Source organism: Telopea speciosissima, chromosome 3, assembly GCF_018873765.1.
Source record: "Telopea speciosissima isolate NSW1024214 ecotype Mountain lineage chromosome 3, Tspe_v1, whole genome shotgun sequence".
In the NCBI taxonomy this organism is placed as follows: domain Eukaryota; kingdom Viridiplantae; phylum Streptophyta; class Magnoliopsida; order Proteales; family Proteaceae; genus Telopea; species Telopea speciosissima.
In genome coordinates this window covers 45,620,301-45,640,078 of record NC_057918.1, presented here as the reverse complement: position 1 = coordinate 45,640,078, position 19,778 = coordinate 45,620,301, and the positions used below count along the sequence as shown (strand labels likewise).

The 19,778-nt window shown below is 37.8% G+C and overlaps 1 protein-coding gene across 2 annotated transcripts in view; it reads right to left on the bottom strand.

Annotated features, from left to right (window-relative positions):
• Nucleotides 1–888: 888 nt before the first annotated feature.
• The window catches only part of LOC122655885 (MLO-like protein 1), a 41,192-nt gene continuing 22,302 nt past the window's right edge, over nucleotides 889–19,778 (bottom strand). For both annotated transcript variants that reach the window (XM_043850259.1, XM_043850258.1), the window contains 11 exons: nucleotides 19,078–19,194; nucleotides 18,897–18,957; nucleotides 18,640–18,731; nucleotides 17,826–17,900; nucleotides 17,623–17,711; nucleotides 17,409–17,458; nucleotides 16,808–16,848; nucleotides 1,600–1,809; nucleotides 1,403–1,470; nucleotides 1,241–1,301; nucleotides 889–1,157 (listed from right to left, as the gene is read on the bottom strand). In XM_043850259.1, the coding sequence (XP_043706194.1) occupies nucleotides 912–1,157; nucleotides 1,241–1,301; nucleotides 1,403–1,470; nucleotides 1,600–1,809; nucleotides 16,808–16,848; nucleotides 17,409–17,458; nucleotides 17,623–17,711; nucleotides 17,826–17,900; nucleotides 18,640–18,731; nucleotides 18,897–18,957; nucleotides 19,078–19,194 (1,110 nt within the window). In that variant the 3' untranslated portion in view covers nucleotides 889–911. The remainder of the gene's footprint in view (nucleotides 1,158–1,240; nucleotides 1,302–1,402; nucleotides 1,471–1,599; nucleotides 1,810–16,807; nucleotides 16,849–17,408; nucleotides 17,459–17,622; nucleotides 17,712–17,825; nucleotides 17,901–18,639; nucleotides 18,732–18,896; nucleotides 18,958–19,077; nucleotides 19,195–19,778) is intronic.

Here is a 19,778-nt window from a genome sequence, read left to right as displayed (position 1 = left end):
ACTCCTGTTACAGCAGCAGATAAAATTACTAGGACAGTTATGATCAAATTGTGTTTGCCTCCAATTGTAATAAGAGATTGCTGGGAGGGATCTTTTCTACTTTGGAGTCCAACTAAGGGTATCAAAATCAAACCAAATCTGAACCGTTTAAATAAAAACCATAAAATTAATCAATAAATGATTTGATTATGGTTTTAAAATTAAGGTCGTTTAGTTAAACATTTGAAACAAACCATTTAACACTTTTAAATGTACATAAATGTGTCTAAATCAAACAAAAAACCGTTCACTGCATCAAATCAAACCATTTAATAAATGATTCAATTATGATTTAAAATTAAGACCGTTTAATTAAACGATTTGAACCGAACCAAAACCAGACTGTTTAACTTCCTGTCCAACCATGCTATGTTGATACAGGAGAAGAAATGCCAAAGTTTGCGTACCAACAATCACTTTTATGTAACAAAAAATACTATGGTAGCTAAAAGGTTTCTAATTGCCGTTCAGCTATATTCCCCAATACCCTCTCTTCCCCCGCCCCCCCCCACCTCCCAAACCCAAAAAGAAATTATGTGATAGAACCGGAACTTTAATATAAAAATCTCACTAGTGATATATATATATATATATATATATATATAATTCTACGGGATTACAAATTTGGAGCCGCCAAAATATATTCATGCATTTGTTCAATACTATTACGTTTTATATCAATCCTGCAACCAGGTATATATGTTGTTCAATACCTCAGAAGTGAAGAAAAAAAAACTGAAATTTTATTTACATAAACTACTATATTGTAGGTACTCTTGAAAAGCAGCTGATCCCGGTGTGATCATGAATCAGCATTTAACACCATGCACTCGCGAGTCCCATGGTTTGCTATTTGCCGTTCGCGGAGCTCTTCAGTTTGGTTTACCTGCAGTTGATGAAGGCTCAACTACCTGAGCTCTCCCCTCTTCCATTGCAGATTCTTTTTGTGTCACCTTCCCCAACTGAAGTCCTTCCTTTGAACCGTCTTTGGAATTCACATGGCTGGAACCATTAGCAGGAGGTCTTGACCCCTTGTTCTTTCTTGCCTTCTGAGCCCAGCCAACTAGGCCCTCTTGTATATGATCATCAAATATAGCTTTGTTAAACGAACTACCCATCTAAAACAACCCAAAACGGGTGTCAGTCTAGAACTCCCTTAAATCAAATAATAAAGTAGAATAACGGTAACATTGCAACCCACCTGTGTGACAATGGCATAAAGCGGCAGGGTACTGTAACTGCAGAGCACCTGAATGATAACACTAGAGAAATGGACGAAAAATACTTGGGATTAAAATACAGACCAAATAAGAGAAAAACTAACTGAAAGGATGTGAAAGAGAGAAAGATTTGAGGGGTTTACCCGATGACGAGCCTTGGGATAATGTAACCAACTTGTCCCATGATGCAGGAGTCAAAGCCATATTGAACCTAGAATTAATTGAAGCATTAGAGTACAGCACTAATCAACTAAAAAGGATGATTGGATAACATCATAATGAGGATGGATAACATCATAATGAGGATGAATTAAGTAAAGCATTTGAGTTATCTGCTTACCCATATCCAGAAGAAGAATGCAAGTTCAAAAGAATTTTGGAAGAGGATAATGTGGATTAGGAACAGGACAATTCGAGGTCGACTGAACCAGAAGTGAGAATCTTTAGGTTGAACTACCAAATCCCCTTCAATGGCTGCATGTTTCTCCGCAACTTCATGGGCCAACTGAGTAATTACATGCTCCAGCTTAGCACCCACAGCAAGTAGGAGCTGCAAACATAGCTCAGACAAATGTCATCAGCATTTGTTCCAACCCTGTCACGTCTAATCCCAGAACAGAAATATGCATTCATAATCAACTAAGAAACTCAACTTACCAAAAAAACAAAGTGCATATTAGCATGAAGAATTACATTCCAACACATGATCACATGATACAAGAATTAAACCCATAAACAATTACAAATTATGTCACAATCTTGAGGCATTTGTTACTTGCATAAGGCTGCATCAAAATTTGTTATGCTGTAGCCAGCAGATGCTGGGACTTTCTTTTTGATACATTCATGCTGTAATTATGGCTAACTATAGTTTATATGCATAGCATTTTGAAACCAAAAAAGAGTCTGATGCTATTATCCTAAATACTATGGTTTTTATCCCCACTTTTAGTGGTCATGATTTTCTGGCCTATTTTCAACTTTTTGTTCAAAGTTACATCTGGTCAATTCATGCTTAATAAGTATTAAATTTCTCAGAAGGTTTTGTTAGGATAAAGAACCTTAGTCTCAGCACCTCACACTTCACCATTCGTGGGACCCGCTGAGAATGTCAATATATTGTATAGTTGACCTTTCTCTGCAGATGTGCCTCAATGCCAATATGATGTTATATGTCTAATGCCTTGTGCCACTAAAACAAAACCAGTATCCGAAGAGCATAAGTTAGACGCTTCATAACATAGGTCAAATTTCGGACTGAAATTTCGACTTCAGTTTGGAGCCAAAACCAAAACAAAATGGAAGTTGACTTAATAGGACTTCTAAATTTTGCCAAAACATTTCTGTGAAATTACCGAAACCCAACAGTGATATATATACCACCCCCATTTCGACAAAATGCCTCGAAATTCCGACAGTCATTTCACCTGTTTCAACCAAAACCTTCAGAAACTCTTACTTTTAACCAAAATCCTTCGATTTTCTGCTGGATCAAGCCATCAAGGCTTGGTGGTCATTTGTGGAGCTACTTCAATCTTTTGGTGGATTTGAGCAACAGTTAGGCACATTTCAAATTTGAAGGGAAACCCCTTTTCTTAAAACGAATTTCTGCATAAAATATGGCAAATATATATTGATTGGGTTAATATTCCGAAGCCAAGTTAACACTTCGGGATTTTTTTCCTCAATCTAAGGATTGAAATATATTTAATCATGCTTAAACAGGAAATTCCCTGAAGTTTCAAGGCAAAATTCCACTTTTTGGGCGCTAAAATGGTCATTTCTGTTTTTTCACCGAAGTAGATCAAATTTCGGTGGGATTTGCCAAAACATTTCAGTTTCGGCCCTGGATGAATTCCTACAAAAACCGAAATTTTTAACCTTGCTTTTATCATCCTTGCAATAGTTTGTGGTGCTGGCACCACATACATAGTGGGTGGAACAGGTGGGTGTACCATGTAGATAGTTTAGGAAGGAAACCTCTTCTTTTCCATTAAGATAACGAAAGAGAGAAGAATGTAATCACAGTATAGTTTTATAGCAAGTCAAGATAGACTGTAACTTACTAAGAAATCACTATTAGCATAGTTGTCAAAGCGTCGCCAAGGCATTCAGGCACCTTCAAGGTGTCAACGCAATGGCTCGCCTTAGCCATGTAGGTAAGGCAATTGTCTTGGCCACTTGGGCATTGCCAAGGCTTCGCCTTTATCCGCCTAGGTGGTTGGAAGGGCGCCTTACAGTATTTTGTGCGTTCTAGATTCTTTTCTTAACCATTTTTTTTAACAGTGTACAAGGATTATAATGCTTGCGATACATGGAAGCATTGAATCTTAAACCTTGCTATACTGTTGTATCCGGTTATACCATTATAGTTTATTGTTAATTCTCAACTATAAATTCTGATCCTATGTGACATCAAATATCATTGAACTGAATTACTAAAATATCTTCTTTGTTCAATTTATATTTAACTACTGGTTTTTACTGCTAGTTTGTTGGGAACAATTGATCAGTCTTTTCATGGATGTTAATTTATACGTAACTGATGGTTTTTATTGATGATTTCTTTAATTTACTTGTGATGTTTATGACGTGTCTATACAAGACATATGGGATAGTGGGAAAACACTAGGGCGTCTTATCGCGTAGGCGCCCCTCCACTGCCTCGGGTCGCCTTGACAACTATGCGATTTAGTGGCCTTATTGATGACTAAACTATTCATACAAAATTACTTGAATGATAAAAAGAAACCAAATCCAACTCCAATATAGTAGGCTAGCTTATTTGGTTATGGAATCCATATTAAATCAAAGATAAAAATACAATAAGCAAATAAAGACTAGAGAGAGCAACGTGAGTCCAGCTATGAACATATAAAGACCCAAAAGTAGGGCCAACAAAAAGCTCATATCTAGACCCACAAAATGGTCCATTTGGAAACAAAGGGGGGGGGGAGGAGGAGAAGACAAAGAAGAAAAGGACTGTCTGGCCAACTCTTTCAAAGCTGGCTACATGTAGCAATGCTCTTGCATTAGGTGTCAGCAAGGTTTAAAGTATCAGTATCAGGTACCATATCGGAAGGGAGATTTTAAGAGATGCATCAAATCATATCGGATAAGACGCAAGATATGTGGAAGTGGTCAAAGAACGCATGGATGTGTTTAGGATACATGCAAAATACAATTTTGAAGCATAAAACAGAGAGAGAAAGAGAGAGATGTAAGCAAAAAAAGAGATCGGAAACTTTACGTCTTTTTCGCCCAAATCTGTTTCGATCCTGATTTGAGCAATGTAATTTCCAAAACTTGTTGAAATAGTGAAGATTAGGGTCATTTTTATGCCATATGCTCCCATGGTCCGCTTACCGAGAAATGGAAAGGGAGGACCCAGGGCCCTAGATGATTTCCTAAAACTCAGATCAAAGAGAAAAACAAGTGTCCAAGGCTTTCAGTTGCTCACGGTTTCGTATCTCACTCACAGTTTTTGTTTTGCAAGTTTAAAGGAGAATCAAGTGTATCTTACTTGAATCAATCCATATTGGTCCCGTATCAATCTAATGCGGGACAGAAATCGAGAAGAGGATTGAAGGAGGTAGCAGAAGAAACCAGAGGGGGGAGGAGAGAAATCACACAGAAGAAAGGGGAAGGAGCCGTGAGAAGAAGGAAGGAAGGAAGGAGGGGGGGGGGTGTGTGCATACGCACAAACTCACTTTGTTTTCAATTCATTCTTGCCTTCTTTATGATGGGGGGGATTACATCTATTTATAAAACCCAAAAATAAAGACTACTAATTACTTACTAAAACCAGACTAACAAAAATAGAAACCTATAAAACTCAAATTGGAAATTTCCTTATGTCTAATGACTACCTTAAAATAAAAGATTACATAATAATTTCCCAAATAAAATAAACTTCCTAAAATCCTACTAGATTCAAACACCCAAATCTGATCCGGTTCATCTTGGTCTGGGTTCACAAACAGGTTCAGGTCAATCCATCGAAATTGTCCTGCATCACAATCTCATATCAGAACATATCAGCCCATATAATCGATACAGGGAAGATACAATTGTTTTTTTTTAAGTATCGTAATGGTACCATATCATATCGATATACACCAATACCGATACGGTGCACCATTACTATCCTGGTGTCAAACTCTGGAGACCAGCAAATAAACAAATTCTGTCAAAATCTGACGTGCATGAGGTGTCAGTAATGAAGACTAATCCCGAACCAAAAAATCCAGCAAGAGATTGATATAGACCGGATGACAGGGGGGGGGGGGGGGGGGGGGGGGGGGGGGGGGGGGGTTTTTTTTTTTTTTTTTTTTTTTTTTTTTTTTTTTTTTTTTTTTTTTTTTTTTTTTTTTTTTTTTTTTTTTTTTTTTTTTTTTTTTTTTTTTTTTTTTTTTTTTTTTTTTTTTTTTTTTTTTTTTTTTTTTTTTTTTTTTTTTTTTTTTTTTTTTTTTTTTTTTTTTTTTTTTTTTTTTTTTTTTTTTTTTTTTTTTTTTTTTTTTTTTTTTTTTTTTTTTTTTTTTTTATATTAAAAAAAAAAAAAAAAAAAAAAAAAATATTTTTATATTTTTTAATTTTAAAAAAATAAAAAAAAAAAAAAAAAAAAAAAAAATTAAATATATTTGTAATATAAAAGGTGGGGGGGAAAATATGGGGTTATTTTGGGGAGACCCCCTTCCCCCCCCTTTTGGACAATTATGGACAGAACAGAAAATTTATGCCAGTAATAGGAAAAAGCTTATAACTCACAACAGATAGATCAGAATAGGCAATAGGCTAGAAATCAGATCAAGTGCTCTATTCCAATAGAACAGAACTGCAGAATATGAAGAAATTCTGACAACAGAATGTGAAGATTCAGAGAAGTCCAATTGCTACTAGGAAAGCAAGTAACAGAACTAGAGCTGCTACTATCAATGAGAATTTTAAGGAGCGGTAACAGACTTCAGAGAACTTAGAAACAGAAACTTGTATTCCACAGAATAAAAACAGAGAGATTGAATAACAAAAAATAGATATTTGAATGAAAACAGGATATCACAAGTATGTGAAAACTAGAATGGACAGGAGAAATCAGGGAGGAGAATAAATAGAAAAAATACAGCAAGCCAAACAAAACCCAATCCTCAAGAGGAGGGGCGAGGGGAGGCCCTAGGATACAACAATGTGCCTGTTCCTTGGGGTGTCACGACAAGCAAGTGAGATCGGAGCTAGCTTGCTTTTGATGTCAGAAGAAATGGAATACCAAATAAGCTGAAGGGGTCTTGAAGTAGATGACCATTTCCTGATGTTGCATTCCATCCAAATCTGGTTGGTGGCAGCAAAGGCAAGCTTTCCCATAACGTCACAAATGGAAGTGCAGGCAAATGTCATGTCTACCTAGATCCATTCTCTTTGGAAAGTTAAGATCCGTTTGGAACGAGGCCAACATCTAGCTAACACCCCTTTCCAAATGGAAGAGGAGAGGGGGCAAGCAAAAAAAGAGGTGGTCAATGTTTTCCATGGCATTCGAGCAGAGGCAACATGAGGGAGAGACAAAAATTTGGCGGTGGATGAGAAATGACTACATTGGGAGGCAGTTGGAGAATGCACGCCAAAATAAATAAAGAGTTGGACTCATTGAAGAAAAAATAAAACTTGGAATTTGGTGAAGCTGCCAACTGGAAAGAAAGAATTGTACAACAAATGGGTATACAGAGTGAAAGATGAAGCTGGAGGAACAAAAAGGTACAAGGTAAGGCTTGTAGTAAAAGGCTTTGCACAGAAGAAAGGTATTGAATTTCAAGGAATTTTTTCTCTCATTGTTAAGATGACTTCAATCCGCATTATATTGAGCATTGTAGCTATAGAAGATTTACATCTTGAGCAATTAGATGTTGAAATTGCATTTCTTCATGGTGATTTGGATGAGGAGATTTATATGCATCAATGATGTACGTTCATCATAGATATTGGCTTATTTCTTTAGAAATAGGCCTAGGGTTGGGTATATACATGTTGGGCCTTTGTTCCCAAGGGTTTTCTATGTATTAGACCACTTTAATGAACCTAAACTAGGGGTACATAGGTTGCATACGGGATTAGCCCAATACTTAGTTTATTTTTATGTTTTCTAATTGAATCGGTTCAAATTGGTTGCATCCAATTGGTTCAATTTAAGTGATCATGTGACTTAGTTAAGTGGTCATGTGACAACTTAAGTGGTCATGTGATGTAAGTTGGGCTGAATTAGGACTCTATAAGTCCAGCCATGTTTTGAGTCTATTTCCTTTAGTATTTTAGTTTCCTAGTCAATTTAAATTACCTAATAGGTTAGGGATAGGATTAGGCCATTCCTTTTTAGTGTCTAAGTCATAGTTGTCATGGCGATCCAAGTCGGTGGAGGGGTGTCATGTCAATATATCGACATGTCGCCCGCCATGGCAACGCGAGCATGTCGACCATGTTTTATTTTTTATTTTCTCTATTTTTAATGTGTTAATTGATGTATACTCAAGCCATGTTTTATTTTTTCTCTATTGTTTCTCAAGTTTTAAGAAGAAAATTTAGAAATCGAAGAAGAAATTGAAGAGGGAAAGAAGAAATCGAAAGAAATCGAAGAGGGAAAGAAGACAGGAAGAAGAAATCGAAGAGGGAAAGAAGAAATCGAAAGAAATTGAAGAGGGAAAGAAGAAATCGAAGACAGGAAGAAGAAATCGAAGAGGGAAAGAGAGACAGGAAGAAGAAATCAAAGAGGGACGCCATGGCGTAGGTCGCCATGCAACCCTCTCCAGCGCCAGGACGCATAGCGACGCCATGACAACTATGGTCTAAGTCTATTTTTGAGTCTTCTATATAAGTTTGTAAGGAAGGCCAGCATTGTACACGAATTTGATTAATGAAAAAAGCTTTTGCTTGTTGGCTACCATTGTTGCTGCTCCTGTTCTCCTTGTGAGTGTGCATCCTTGTGGTTCTATCAAGGTGGAAAGGGACTGGTGGAATCCGTTTGACTCCTTACGCCGTGACGGCTGGGAGGATCTTCTTCAAATTCGAAGGTGGCTTTATCCTTCACAACTGTCAAAGCTTGCTGCCAGTGGAATCTCCAGTAAGTTTGACGCCAAAATTCTTCTTCTAATCCTCTAATCCTTTCCCCCAATTGATCCCCTTTATTTTTTGTTTGAATCCCATAAACCCTAACTCCATTAAAGCCCAAAACCTGCAACTCAATTCTGTCCAGAATTGCAGAATTTCAAAACTCATCCAAACCCTAACCTTTTTATACCATATTGACCCCCTAGACCTGCCCATTAATATCCTATAAACCCCTTTCCCAATATCTAACCCAAACCCTAGGAATTGACCTAAATCCTAGTGCTGTCCATTCAAACCAGCAGCCCCTTTTGTTATTTGATCCGGTTGTTTGGCTCCTAGTAGGTCTCCTACCTATCTAGGACTACATTAATCAACCTGAAGGATTTGAAGTAAAGGGCAAGGAGAAACTGGTTTGTAAACTGAATAGGAGCTTGTATGGCCTCAAGCAAGCTCTAAGGTAGTGGTATTTGAAATTTGACAAGTTTATGCAGGACACAAAATTTGCAAGATGTCAGTCTGACCATTGTGTTTATTTTCAAAATTTTGAAAATGAAGATTTTATAATTCATGCATTGTATATAGATGATATGCTAATTGTAGGATCCAATATGCAAAGAATTAGTGATCTCAAGAAGAATCTGTCCAAAGTTTTTGACATGAAGGATTTGGGTGAAGCAAAGCAAATACTTGGCATACAGATAAGGAGAGACAGAAAAGAGAAGAAGTTGTGGTTATCCCAAGAAGGATGCATGGACAAGGTGTTGAAGAGATTCAATATGGACAAGGCGAAGCCGGTTGCTACTCCATTGGTAGCTCATTTCAAGCTTTCAAAGGATTTGTGTCCTTCGACAGAGGAGGAGAAGAAGTTCATGGCAAAAGTACCATATTCTTCCACAGTTGGGAGCTTGATGTATGCGATGGTAAGCACAAGACCGGATATTGCACATGCAGTGGAAGTTGTTAGTAGGTTCCTGCAGAACCCAAGAAAAGAGAATTGAAAAGCAGTTCAGTGGATACTTAGGTATCTAAGAGGTACATCCAGTCATCGTTTATGTTTTGGTGGTACTAATGTTGATGTGCAAGGCTTTGTTGACTCAGATCATTCAAGAGATAGAGATGGTGGGAGAAGCACCACAAGATATGTTTTTAGTGTAGGTGGAACAGTAGTCAATTGGATTTCAAAGCTACAGAAGGTGGTTGCTCTTTCAACCATAGAGGCAGAGTATGTTGTTGTAACTGAAGCCAGCAAAGAGATGATTTGACTTCAGAGGTTTATGGAGTAGGGTAGAGTGCAAGAGAACAGCAAGCTTTTGAGTGATAGTCTAAGTGCTATTCATCTTGCAAGGAACTCATCCTTTCATTCAAGAACGAAGCATATTCAGTTGAGAATCACTTCATTCGGTCAGTTTTGGAGGATGGGCAACTGAAGCTTGACAAAATTGATGGCAGCAAGAATCCTGCTGATATATTAACAAAGGCAGTTGATAGGGAAATGTTGAGGCTTTGCTCAACTTTGATTGATCTTCATGGATGATTGGTTGGTGCTCGAGCGATAGGTTTTGGGTTCATTTTTTCTTTGAAGTGTTGATATCAATCTTCAAGTGGGAGATTGTTATTGGTGAAGCTTGATCTCAGTCTAGAAAGTGTTGTGCCAATTCTTCGGTGGGCCGTTCCGCCTTCGAAACGCGCCATAATGGCCTAAAAGTGCATTACGACATATGTTTGGTTCTGGTCCGAACCAGACCGTATAGGCCTTTTGAGTTTCTAGGGATAGTTTTGTACTTTCTAGGATAAGGTTTCCTTATAAAGTGTTCTTATCTCTTTGTGAGGGTGTGTGAGAGATCTGAAGGTTTGTAATTGCTTCAGAGAAGTAGTGAAACCATTCTATCGCCGGTCGTGGATGTAGCCTACCTACTTGGGGGGGTAAACCACGTAACATTTGGTCTTGTGTGTTTGTGTGAAATTCTCATTATCTTCGTTTTTCTGCAAAAATTCCCATTTTTGGGCGTTGTTTTTCTAACAATTATGACCCTCCCCAAACCCCACAGTGGTGGGAGCCTAGTGCATTGGATATGCCCTTTTTAAGGCAGTCCAAGAAAAAAGAATCTGGTGCAGTCGCATCGTAAGCGCACAATACACCAAATCAGGAGTTACTGTGCTGCGCGGCACACAGTCAAACGATGCTCTTGGCCAATCAAAGTTTGCGCGAAAGCATCATTTTTGTTTTCAACGCATACCTCAAGCATGCATTAACGGACACCATCTGATCTGCATCTGGTTAACGTGGTGCCTCCTAAGCTCTCCGGTCAGCATCCCTCCAAAACACGAGTCGTGACATTTCAGTGAGGCACGAGCGACCCACATTCTTAGGAAGAATCCCGAGAACTTCAAATCATGGGGCTTCATACAAGCAAATCGTAGAACATCCTATAGGCATTACTACACTTAGCCAAAATTCTTAACATTGTTTTGCGAGACGTGCTGCGAGGCCGCTGCTGGCAAGCTGCCGAACGAGTGGGCTGCTTGCTGCTTGTGGCTCTGTGCGGCATGACCCCTGGCCGACTGTGCCTTGCCTTGCCGCATACTAGATTGTGCTTGGCTGGCCTACTGTCAACTGCTTCTGCCTAGGCTGCTTGACCGCGTGGCTTGGCTATCCGGCTATGCCTAGGTTGTGGCCTGGACACTTGGGAATGGCTTTGGCATGTGACACCTCCCTTATTTATTTTTTTATTTCAAAAACAATAATCCCATGCCACCTCATGCCTTCTATGCTTGCCACCTCACCAAGTGCCAATTCACAATATCATGCCCTACACTGCTCCCTACTAACATATCATCAAGTAACTAGCCACCTCATCAGCATCACACCATGCCATGACTGCCGTCATGCCATCTAGCCAATGAAAGTCACAAGCATGCCACCTACGCAGCATTGTACACTGCCACATAAGCTTGTAAGGCCCTGTATCACTGCCATTGCACTTTCTGCTCTGCTCAGTCACTGTCTGACACCGAGGAACACTGTCAAATCACTTGCCACATCACCAGGACTCTCTGAATAGTTGCCAACAATGACAACACTGCTCCAGTTCCCCAACAAAAGCTAAGAGGATAGTAGGAAAAGCAAGGACTAAGAAGTATGAGGATCTCTATAACAATTTGAACACAAAGGAAGGGGGAAAATATCTAGGGCATCCCAGTGCATGAGGCTCCCGCTACTGCAGGGTCTGGGGAGTAGTAGATGTACAGTTGTACACAAACTTACCCCCGCTTCACAGAGAGGCTGTTTCCTTTATTCAGACCCGTAACCACCAGGTTGCAATAGAGCAACCTTACCGTTGTGCCAAGGCTTGCCCTCTAAAATAAAGATATCTATAAACTAACTAAAATGAGGGAAAGGAGAGTAGAGATTTCAACAATATTATATGCATTAGAAGTAAAGATGATAACAAGGTTTAAAGTACCAGTATCAGATATCATATCGGAAGGGTGATTTTAAGAGATATATCTACAGGAGACATGAAAGTTAGACTAAAAATACACATGGAAATGGTCAAGACATGTATGAAACGCTTAGGATACATGCAAAATACAATTTTGAAGCACAAAATACTATAAATAAGTAATATGTAAAATATATCATGCATAAAAAAGGAGAACAAAGTACGACGAGACAAGTGCATTCAATTGATTATGTATAAAACACGAGGTTTCTTATATGTACTAATACCCAAAGAGATGTCAATTTCAGTTTGGGGAAGATTTAGGATTTAGATGCACACATCATTGCAAAAGAAAGAAAGAAAAAAACCTAGTTTGATGCAATCATTCAAGTTGTTTTTCACTAATCCAGTGATCCATTGCAAAAAAACAACACTAAAAATCGAAATTTGAGCAAAAAATTCAAAGTTTTGATAGATAAATGTTATTGTGCAAATCTGGTTTCGATCCTTGATTGCAGGTTGTTTAATCCCCAAAATGATCATGAAATCAACACTACTAAAATCATTTTTGCCAACCCCATTTAGTTGGGATAAGGCTGAGTTGAGTTGAATCAAGTTTATTTTGCAAAAAAAAAAACAAATGCCAAACAAGAGCTCTCGGTAAGTGTTTTGCAATCACGGATCGTGTCCTGTAGTTTGTCAGAGATGTATCGAGCGTATTGATAAGTATCGACCATATTGGGTCACGTATCAACCCGATATAATCGATACAATTTTTTTAGGTATCGTATCGGTACCTTAAAGACACGATACATATCGGTTAGTATTGGCATATAATGTAGGTAATGTAAAGCTAGGTCTCAAGTAACCTAACTCCAAATAGGATCACAAATATAACCCAAACTAGGTACTGGTTTCAGACTTCACAACAGTATATGTATACATAACAAACAGTAGGCAACAAAAGGTTAAACTAACCCTTATAACCCCTAACAATACCTAACAATAATCGTGAATAGCCTTGGCCAAAGAGGACAATAAACAGAAACAATAAAATACCTATCGCACGTCAGGAACCTGAGAATAAACTAATTTCAAGAACCACAGCAACAGGGAATGAGAAGGTGTGGTATTATCATCGAATGGAGGTAGGGATAGATGGATTCAACCCTCAAAATCTCAAGCCAAACTGATGGCACAATGCCGAGATCTATCAATTCTTGATTTAGGGGTTACTTAGGAAATTTCAGGTATTAGACAACCAGAAGCCAAAACAGCTCCAAACTCCAGTCAAGTGGGGTTCCTTGAGAGGGGATTGGATCCTCAAAAGTTGGGCAGCATCTGATGTCTATCTTGGGAGATCGATGGCCTTAAGGGTTGGTTACAGCAAGGAAACCTTCAAAACCAGAATCGCAGGTGATGAGGTCCTTCCTGCAATCAGCAGCAATGAAGACAGCAACTTGGTACCAACCGATGGATATATCAGTGATTACCAGTAGCTTCTGTAGGGGTCTCGCTTAGCCTCAGTTGATCATAAAATAAGAACTCAGATTAGGGGAAAACATGGTATCGATTGGAGAAGGTGAAAAGGGTAGAAGACTCTCTCAATCTAGGGTATCTCACCCAAGGTCTCTCACTTCACTGCATCTCACAGGTATTACTTTGCACAAGCAAGCTTTTCATCATTCAATAAATCGTGGGGGGAGACTCTAAGGTCCCCTGATGAGGACATCACTCAAGGATTTATGCAGCCACATGTCACTTCATTATGGATAAATGACCAGCATTATGTGTAGTCCTTTTTATTATTTTGTCGTATTTTTATTTGGGGTCAGAATTGTTATGTACTAATGCTGTAAGGGAGTTATTGCTGGAGAAGTAGTTATTAAGGGGTGGTTATTGCTGGAAAAGTAGTTTTTAGGGAGTTATTTCCTTCTTTGGGTTTAAAAAGACTGTATTGGGAGACGGAAGACAAGGAAGCAAGGAAGGAATGAATGAAAACATGAGTGATTCTATGCAATTCATGGTGCGAAGCCAAGATGGAGTGACTCCAAGATGGTGTGAAGCCAAGATGATCTTCTTCTTTCTTCTCTACCTTCTTCTTCTTCTCCTATCCACTCCTCTCTTTCAAACTGTATGCCTTCAGCAAACTATCACTATTTGATTATCATATTTCTCCCAACCCCCATTTACATTTCTTAAATGTCTTCTATTTGTTTCAAATACAGCAGCCCATAAGCGCCAATAAATTATACTTGTGGCTAGAATAAGAGTGGTTTTTTGGTTTGATGTGGTTTCCCAAACCTGTCATACATGATACATCATCCCCTATTACATATAGTGAAATTTTCTAAAAACAGAAAATGGAAAGTAAGAACAAAGGAAAGAGCTAAGCCTCTTACAAGGAAAACTGAGGCTTGTTCCCTAAGAAAACTAAAGACAATAAAATGTTGTCTAAGTACATAAAGACTGAAACAAAATTAGGAAACAAATAACCAAATGATAGCTCGTAGCTCAACCAATTCTACCCCCACGATTTGGCTTTGGGTGAGCCAAAAACACCCAGCCCGCATGGGCTGGCCCAGCCAAGGCTGGTTGGCCCTATGGCCCATGGGATTGGCCACTTAATGTGCATCATGGGCCAAACTCCTTTGATTCTTGTGGCTGTATTTGAGGCCCAAGAACCAGTCTATATCAGTAGGATACTTAAAACCCATGATAAAGTATTAAAAAGTGATGAGGATATTAAAGAGAGATGGAAAAACTATTTCTAACAACTTACTAAATGAAAACAATAAAAGTAATAGTGTCTTAGAAGGATGTAATAACCATCAAGAAACCACTGGTCTTGATGATATAGATAAAGTATTAGGATGCCTGAAGTGAAGCAAGCTTTAAAGAATATGAAAATAGGTAAAGCATTAGGTCCAGATGTTATCTAAGTAGAGGTGTGGAAGAGCTTAGGAATTAGTGTAATAACTAAAAAATGCCAGATGAATGGAGGAGAAGCATAGTGGTTCCGATTTATAAAAATAAAGGTGATATTCAAAGCTGTAAAAAAAACTATAGACGAATAATAAAAGTCATACTATGAAATTGTATGAGAGAATAATTGAATCCCACCTGAGACAAGAAACTAATATTTTGGATAACCAATTTTGTTTTTATGCCAAGAAGATCAACCACAAAAGCTATTTATTTGCTTAGGAAACTAATGGAAAGGTTAGAGAATGTAAGAAGGATATCCATACAGTCCTTATTGACTTATAAAAAGCTTATGATAGAGTCCCTAAAGAGTTAATTTGCCAAATGTTAAAGAAAGCGAGTAGAGGGCAGACCTTGGCGCAATGGTAAGGTTGCTCTATTGCGACCTAGTGGTAATGGATTCGAGTCAAGAAACAACCTCTCCCTGAAGCGGGGGTAAGGTTATGCACATTATGATCCTCCCTAGACCCCACAATGGCGGAGCCTTGTGCACTGGGTAGTGGGTATGCCCTTTTTAAGAAGAAAAGTGTTTCAAGTAAATATGGGTTAAAGATATCTAAAATATAGTGACTAGTGTAAGAACTGTGGGAGCGGGGCAGGATAGTGAATTCTCTCTCAATTACAATTGGATTACATCAAGGATCAAGACGAGCTAACTAGAGACATTCAAGATCAAGTCCCTTGGTGTATGTTTTTGTTGATGGTATTGTTTCGGTGGATAAAACAAAACCAGATATTAATACACAGTAGAAATTATGGAGATCAACCTTGGAATAAAATGTTTTAAAATAAGTAGAACAAAAATAGAATATATGGTGTGTAATTTTAGCAACAAAAGACTAAGTGAGGTGGTGAAATTGATGATAATGAGATACAGCAAAGTGAAAATTTTAGGTACCTAACTTTAATCATAAATAAAGATGGAGAAATAGAGGATGATGTTGCACAAAGAATTAGAATAAAGTGGATGAAATGGAGTGGTGCATCTAGAGTGTTGTGTGATCGACGTATTCCTTTATAACTCAAAGAACAAATTTATAGGACAGATATATGACCAGCAATGATGTATGGAGTTGAGTGTTGGGCAATGATGAAACAACATATAAACAAACTTAATGTAGCTGACATGGGGGATGTGAGAACTTGAGATGGATGAGTGGTAAAACTAAAAAAGATAAAATAAGGAATGTAACTTAATAATTGCTTAAAGAACCAGAACCGAGAATAGGAGAAGAGGAGAAGAGAAGGAAGGAAGAGAACTGTGAGAATAATCGATCAACACAGCCTCCCCTCACTGCCTTTATTTATATATAAACCAGACTACAAAAGAGGACTCCTAATCAGATTAGGTTCCATACTACAACATCTAGTTACAATAGGAGAATGAAAATATAAACTAGTCTGAACCTAATTATAAACACAACAACAGAACCACATATAGAGGAATCTCGATTAGAATAATGGAATCTTCTAATCGAGATTCCTCCTCAACCCTATAAGCTCGATAAATTCAAGGAATAAACAAATTAGATCTAATTTAGGAGTAGCTCCGATACATGATAAGTTGTTAGAAAGTCGTTTGAAGTGGCATGGACATGTGCAACGGAGGCCTTTGAATGCCCCAGTACAGAGGGGTGATTTGATTCAGATTAAAGGAGCTAAAAGAGCCTAGGGTAGGCCTAAAATGACTTCAGGAGAATTGGTGAGGAAAGACATGCATACCTTAGGACTAGTAACGAGCATGGCTTTGAATAGAGATGAAAAGAGAAAAAGGATCGATGTAATCGACCCCATTTAGTTGGGAAAAGGCTGAGTTGAATTGAGTATAATTCCATGCTTGCAGATACTTCACATCAGATACTGGTCATAGAAACCAGCATTGCATCCTTGGAATTAAGAAAATCTATTGCAGCATAAAGCTTAATAATCACATGAGCTATGACATGTCATATGCAGGGCATGACTAGATAAATGTCTACATCTTTATGCATACCAAGTAGCCAAAATTAAAAGATAGATCATTTTACTTACAATGAAAGGAATAAACGCTATCCAAAAATACATATGCCAACCTGCAGAAATAATAATGAATACAGCTGCCTTTAATATTCACAATCTTCAGCCAACTAATTACGAACAGAAACAATAGGTATTGAATAAGACCGAAAGAAGTTACATCCTAAATCAAAATACAAATAGCGGTACTCAATACTTTGTTGACACATATCAGGCTTCACCGAAGAAATGGTTGAGCCTGTAAACTCTCTTGTTACAATAATTTATCGATAAAGTTAAAAAGAAACTTTTGTTACAATATTCTTTCCTGCTACAGAAGTGATAGATGTCACAGTGAAATTGGTTGTCAGAATGTTTATTGCCATAATTTGTAAGACATGAAAGCTAAAAGCAGTATCTTTTGGACATTTCCTCTCATTTGATTTGACATACAAAATCAACTCTAAACTCCTGAAAGCAAAAGCATCTAAAAATAATTCAATTAAGCAACACAATCCTGGATTGAAAGAGCAAAATTGTGAAACAATTGTAAAGGTAAAGAAAAGCAATGAGGAAAAGCACTTGGTAACATCTTAAAATCAGAATCTATCAACACTTAAAGAATGGATTTACTAACCATTAACATTGACCAACAAGAAAATGACCACAAAAATCCAAAGGTACCAACTGCAACACAACGAATAAGAAATCAATTAGAGGCACAGAAAGAATCATGAGTCAAGGGGGAAAATAAGTAAGAGATGGGCTTCAAAAATATCAGAAAATATGGAAGTTAACAAACAAGGACAACAAAGCTTTTACATCAACCAAGCACAGTAGGGAACATTTACCTTATACCGACTACTTTCTTAAAATCAGCTTCAAGGCAACGTATCATGTACTTGTGAAAATTAAACTTTGGGTTTCCCTTGCAATGAGTCTACAACAAAAAATAACTTTAATGAAAAGAAAATTACTATTTAAAGGTCAAAGATAAGTATAGCAATTAAAAGATCTGAACTGAAACTATTAAACTTCATATGGACTAGCTTACACTAATGAAACCCAGCCTTAGTGTCATATAATCTGATTTGGTCACAGATCCATAAAATTGCTTGACGAAAGCATGCTGAATGACCAACAACAACATTGTGTTAGAACATCATTATATAGAGTGAAACTATACAGTCCATCCCATCACAATGGGTATGTCGGAAAAAGTCATAAATTATAACGGTGATAAGAAACCCAAGCTCTAGTTTATTCCAAAGATAAAGGTTCACAGGCCCCAAGCCCTTATGTGCCACCTCCAAGGAGGGTACTGGTTATCCATTGGACGGCTTGAGACCTGTGGGGTTCCATTGACCATTCAGGACCAACGAACCAAGCTGAGGAGAATTTTACACAGCATTTTGTCATCTGCATTGGACCTATTTCATGTTGTCTTTTCTTTTTATCTTATCTATTACTAGGCATGGATTTATTACTAAGACATTGTTAAACTTGTATTGGGCCTGATTCATAAGGCCCATAATAGCAGTTTTATGACTATATAAAAACTCATGTGACTTCTTCTAGAAGCCTGGTCATCTGGGTAAGTTGAGAAGTCCTGATTCCTAAGTATAATTAGTTTCTTTTATTTAAGTTTCATTTGTCTAGCCCCATGTCTAGAATCCTTTCATCTCTTCATTTCTTAATTTTTTTTTCACTATTAGACATTCTGAAGCATATATAGATCTAACCATGGAGTATTAGATGAGAATGAAGGTTATGAATGAGAGTATGAATGAAAATAAGTTTTCTGTTGGCTTTAATCTTCCATTTGACTTGCCATAGCAATTTCACAACGGAGTGATGTGATAACTTACCAGCCAACCTAGCACTGCCAAGTTTCCTACACCCAGGAAATGGTCTCTGATAAAAGCATGTTGATGGACATGAGTGAACTTTGGTTTCAAAACTGCACAAACAATGTTTCAGATTAGATGAAATGCTTGAAAAGGAATTATGATTGCTAATTGTGTAGAATTAAAGCAATCAGTGTCAAGTGGTCACAGTTCTCCACTGATAATGTTTATGGGAAAACAGAGAATGAGATGCAGGTTTTACTGTTAACAAGCATTACCCTGATCTGCATCATATTTCTCTTTCCGAATAGAATCCTCCCAGCGCTTCCATTGACGTATCTGTATCATGGCCGGGGGGATGGAGAGAGGGGAATTAACATCCAAAGAAAAGGTGAAAGAAATGATTATTTTATGGATAAAGAATTTCAATCACAAGACAAAGAAATGTGAACCAGTTACCTTGGCTCCTCCAAAAAGAATGGTAAGGACACAGAAAGTCACATGGACAATTGCTAGCACAAAGATAAATATATGCAGATGATGTAATGCTTCAGTAGATAAAAGTGGTACCTTCCCCTGGAAAGACAGGATGAGAAGAAGATAATCAGGCTTCACATCTCTGAAATATGCAATATCATTAGACAAAAATTAATAGTTCACACACATAATAGGTGATGCAGATCAAGATAAGAACCAAACAAGGCCATGCGGTTCCTTAAAGAACCAGTTTTCTGGTTCAAACCAGGTCCAACTGACACAGTTATTTCTAATGTCCAGATTCAATGAATCTGGACAGAACAGGTCTCAGTTTACTAATCTTATCAGGAACACAGGAAACTCTATCAGTCTATTGTGGGGCCCATTTGGACTCTTCTACACAGCTACAAATATGAAATTCCAGATTACTGGTCATTCCAGGAATCTTATCTCCAGCAAGAGGTGGAGAAGAGTTTAGAAGGTTTATATGGCTTGCGGTTCCTGAAAATCAAGAATCTTATCACCAAGTTCCTGTCGGGGGTTCTTATTGGGTCATTAGTATTTGTTTATTTAATGTTTTAGTTGTTCACGCAGGCTAGGACATGTCCAGTCATGGTCAAAGTCTGTTTCTTTTCCACATGACTCTCTATTGTATCCTACAATTGGGAGGTTTAGATAGACTT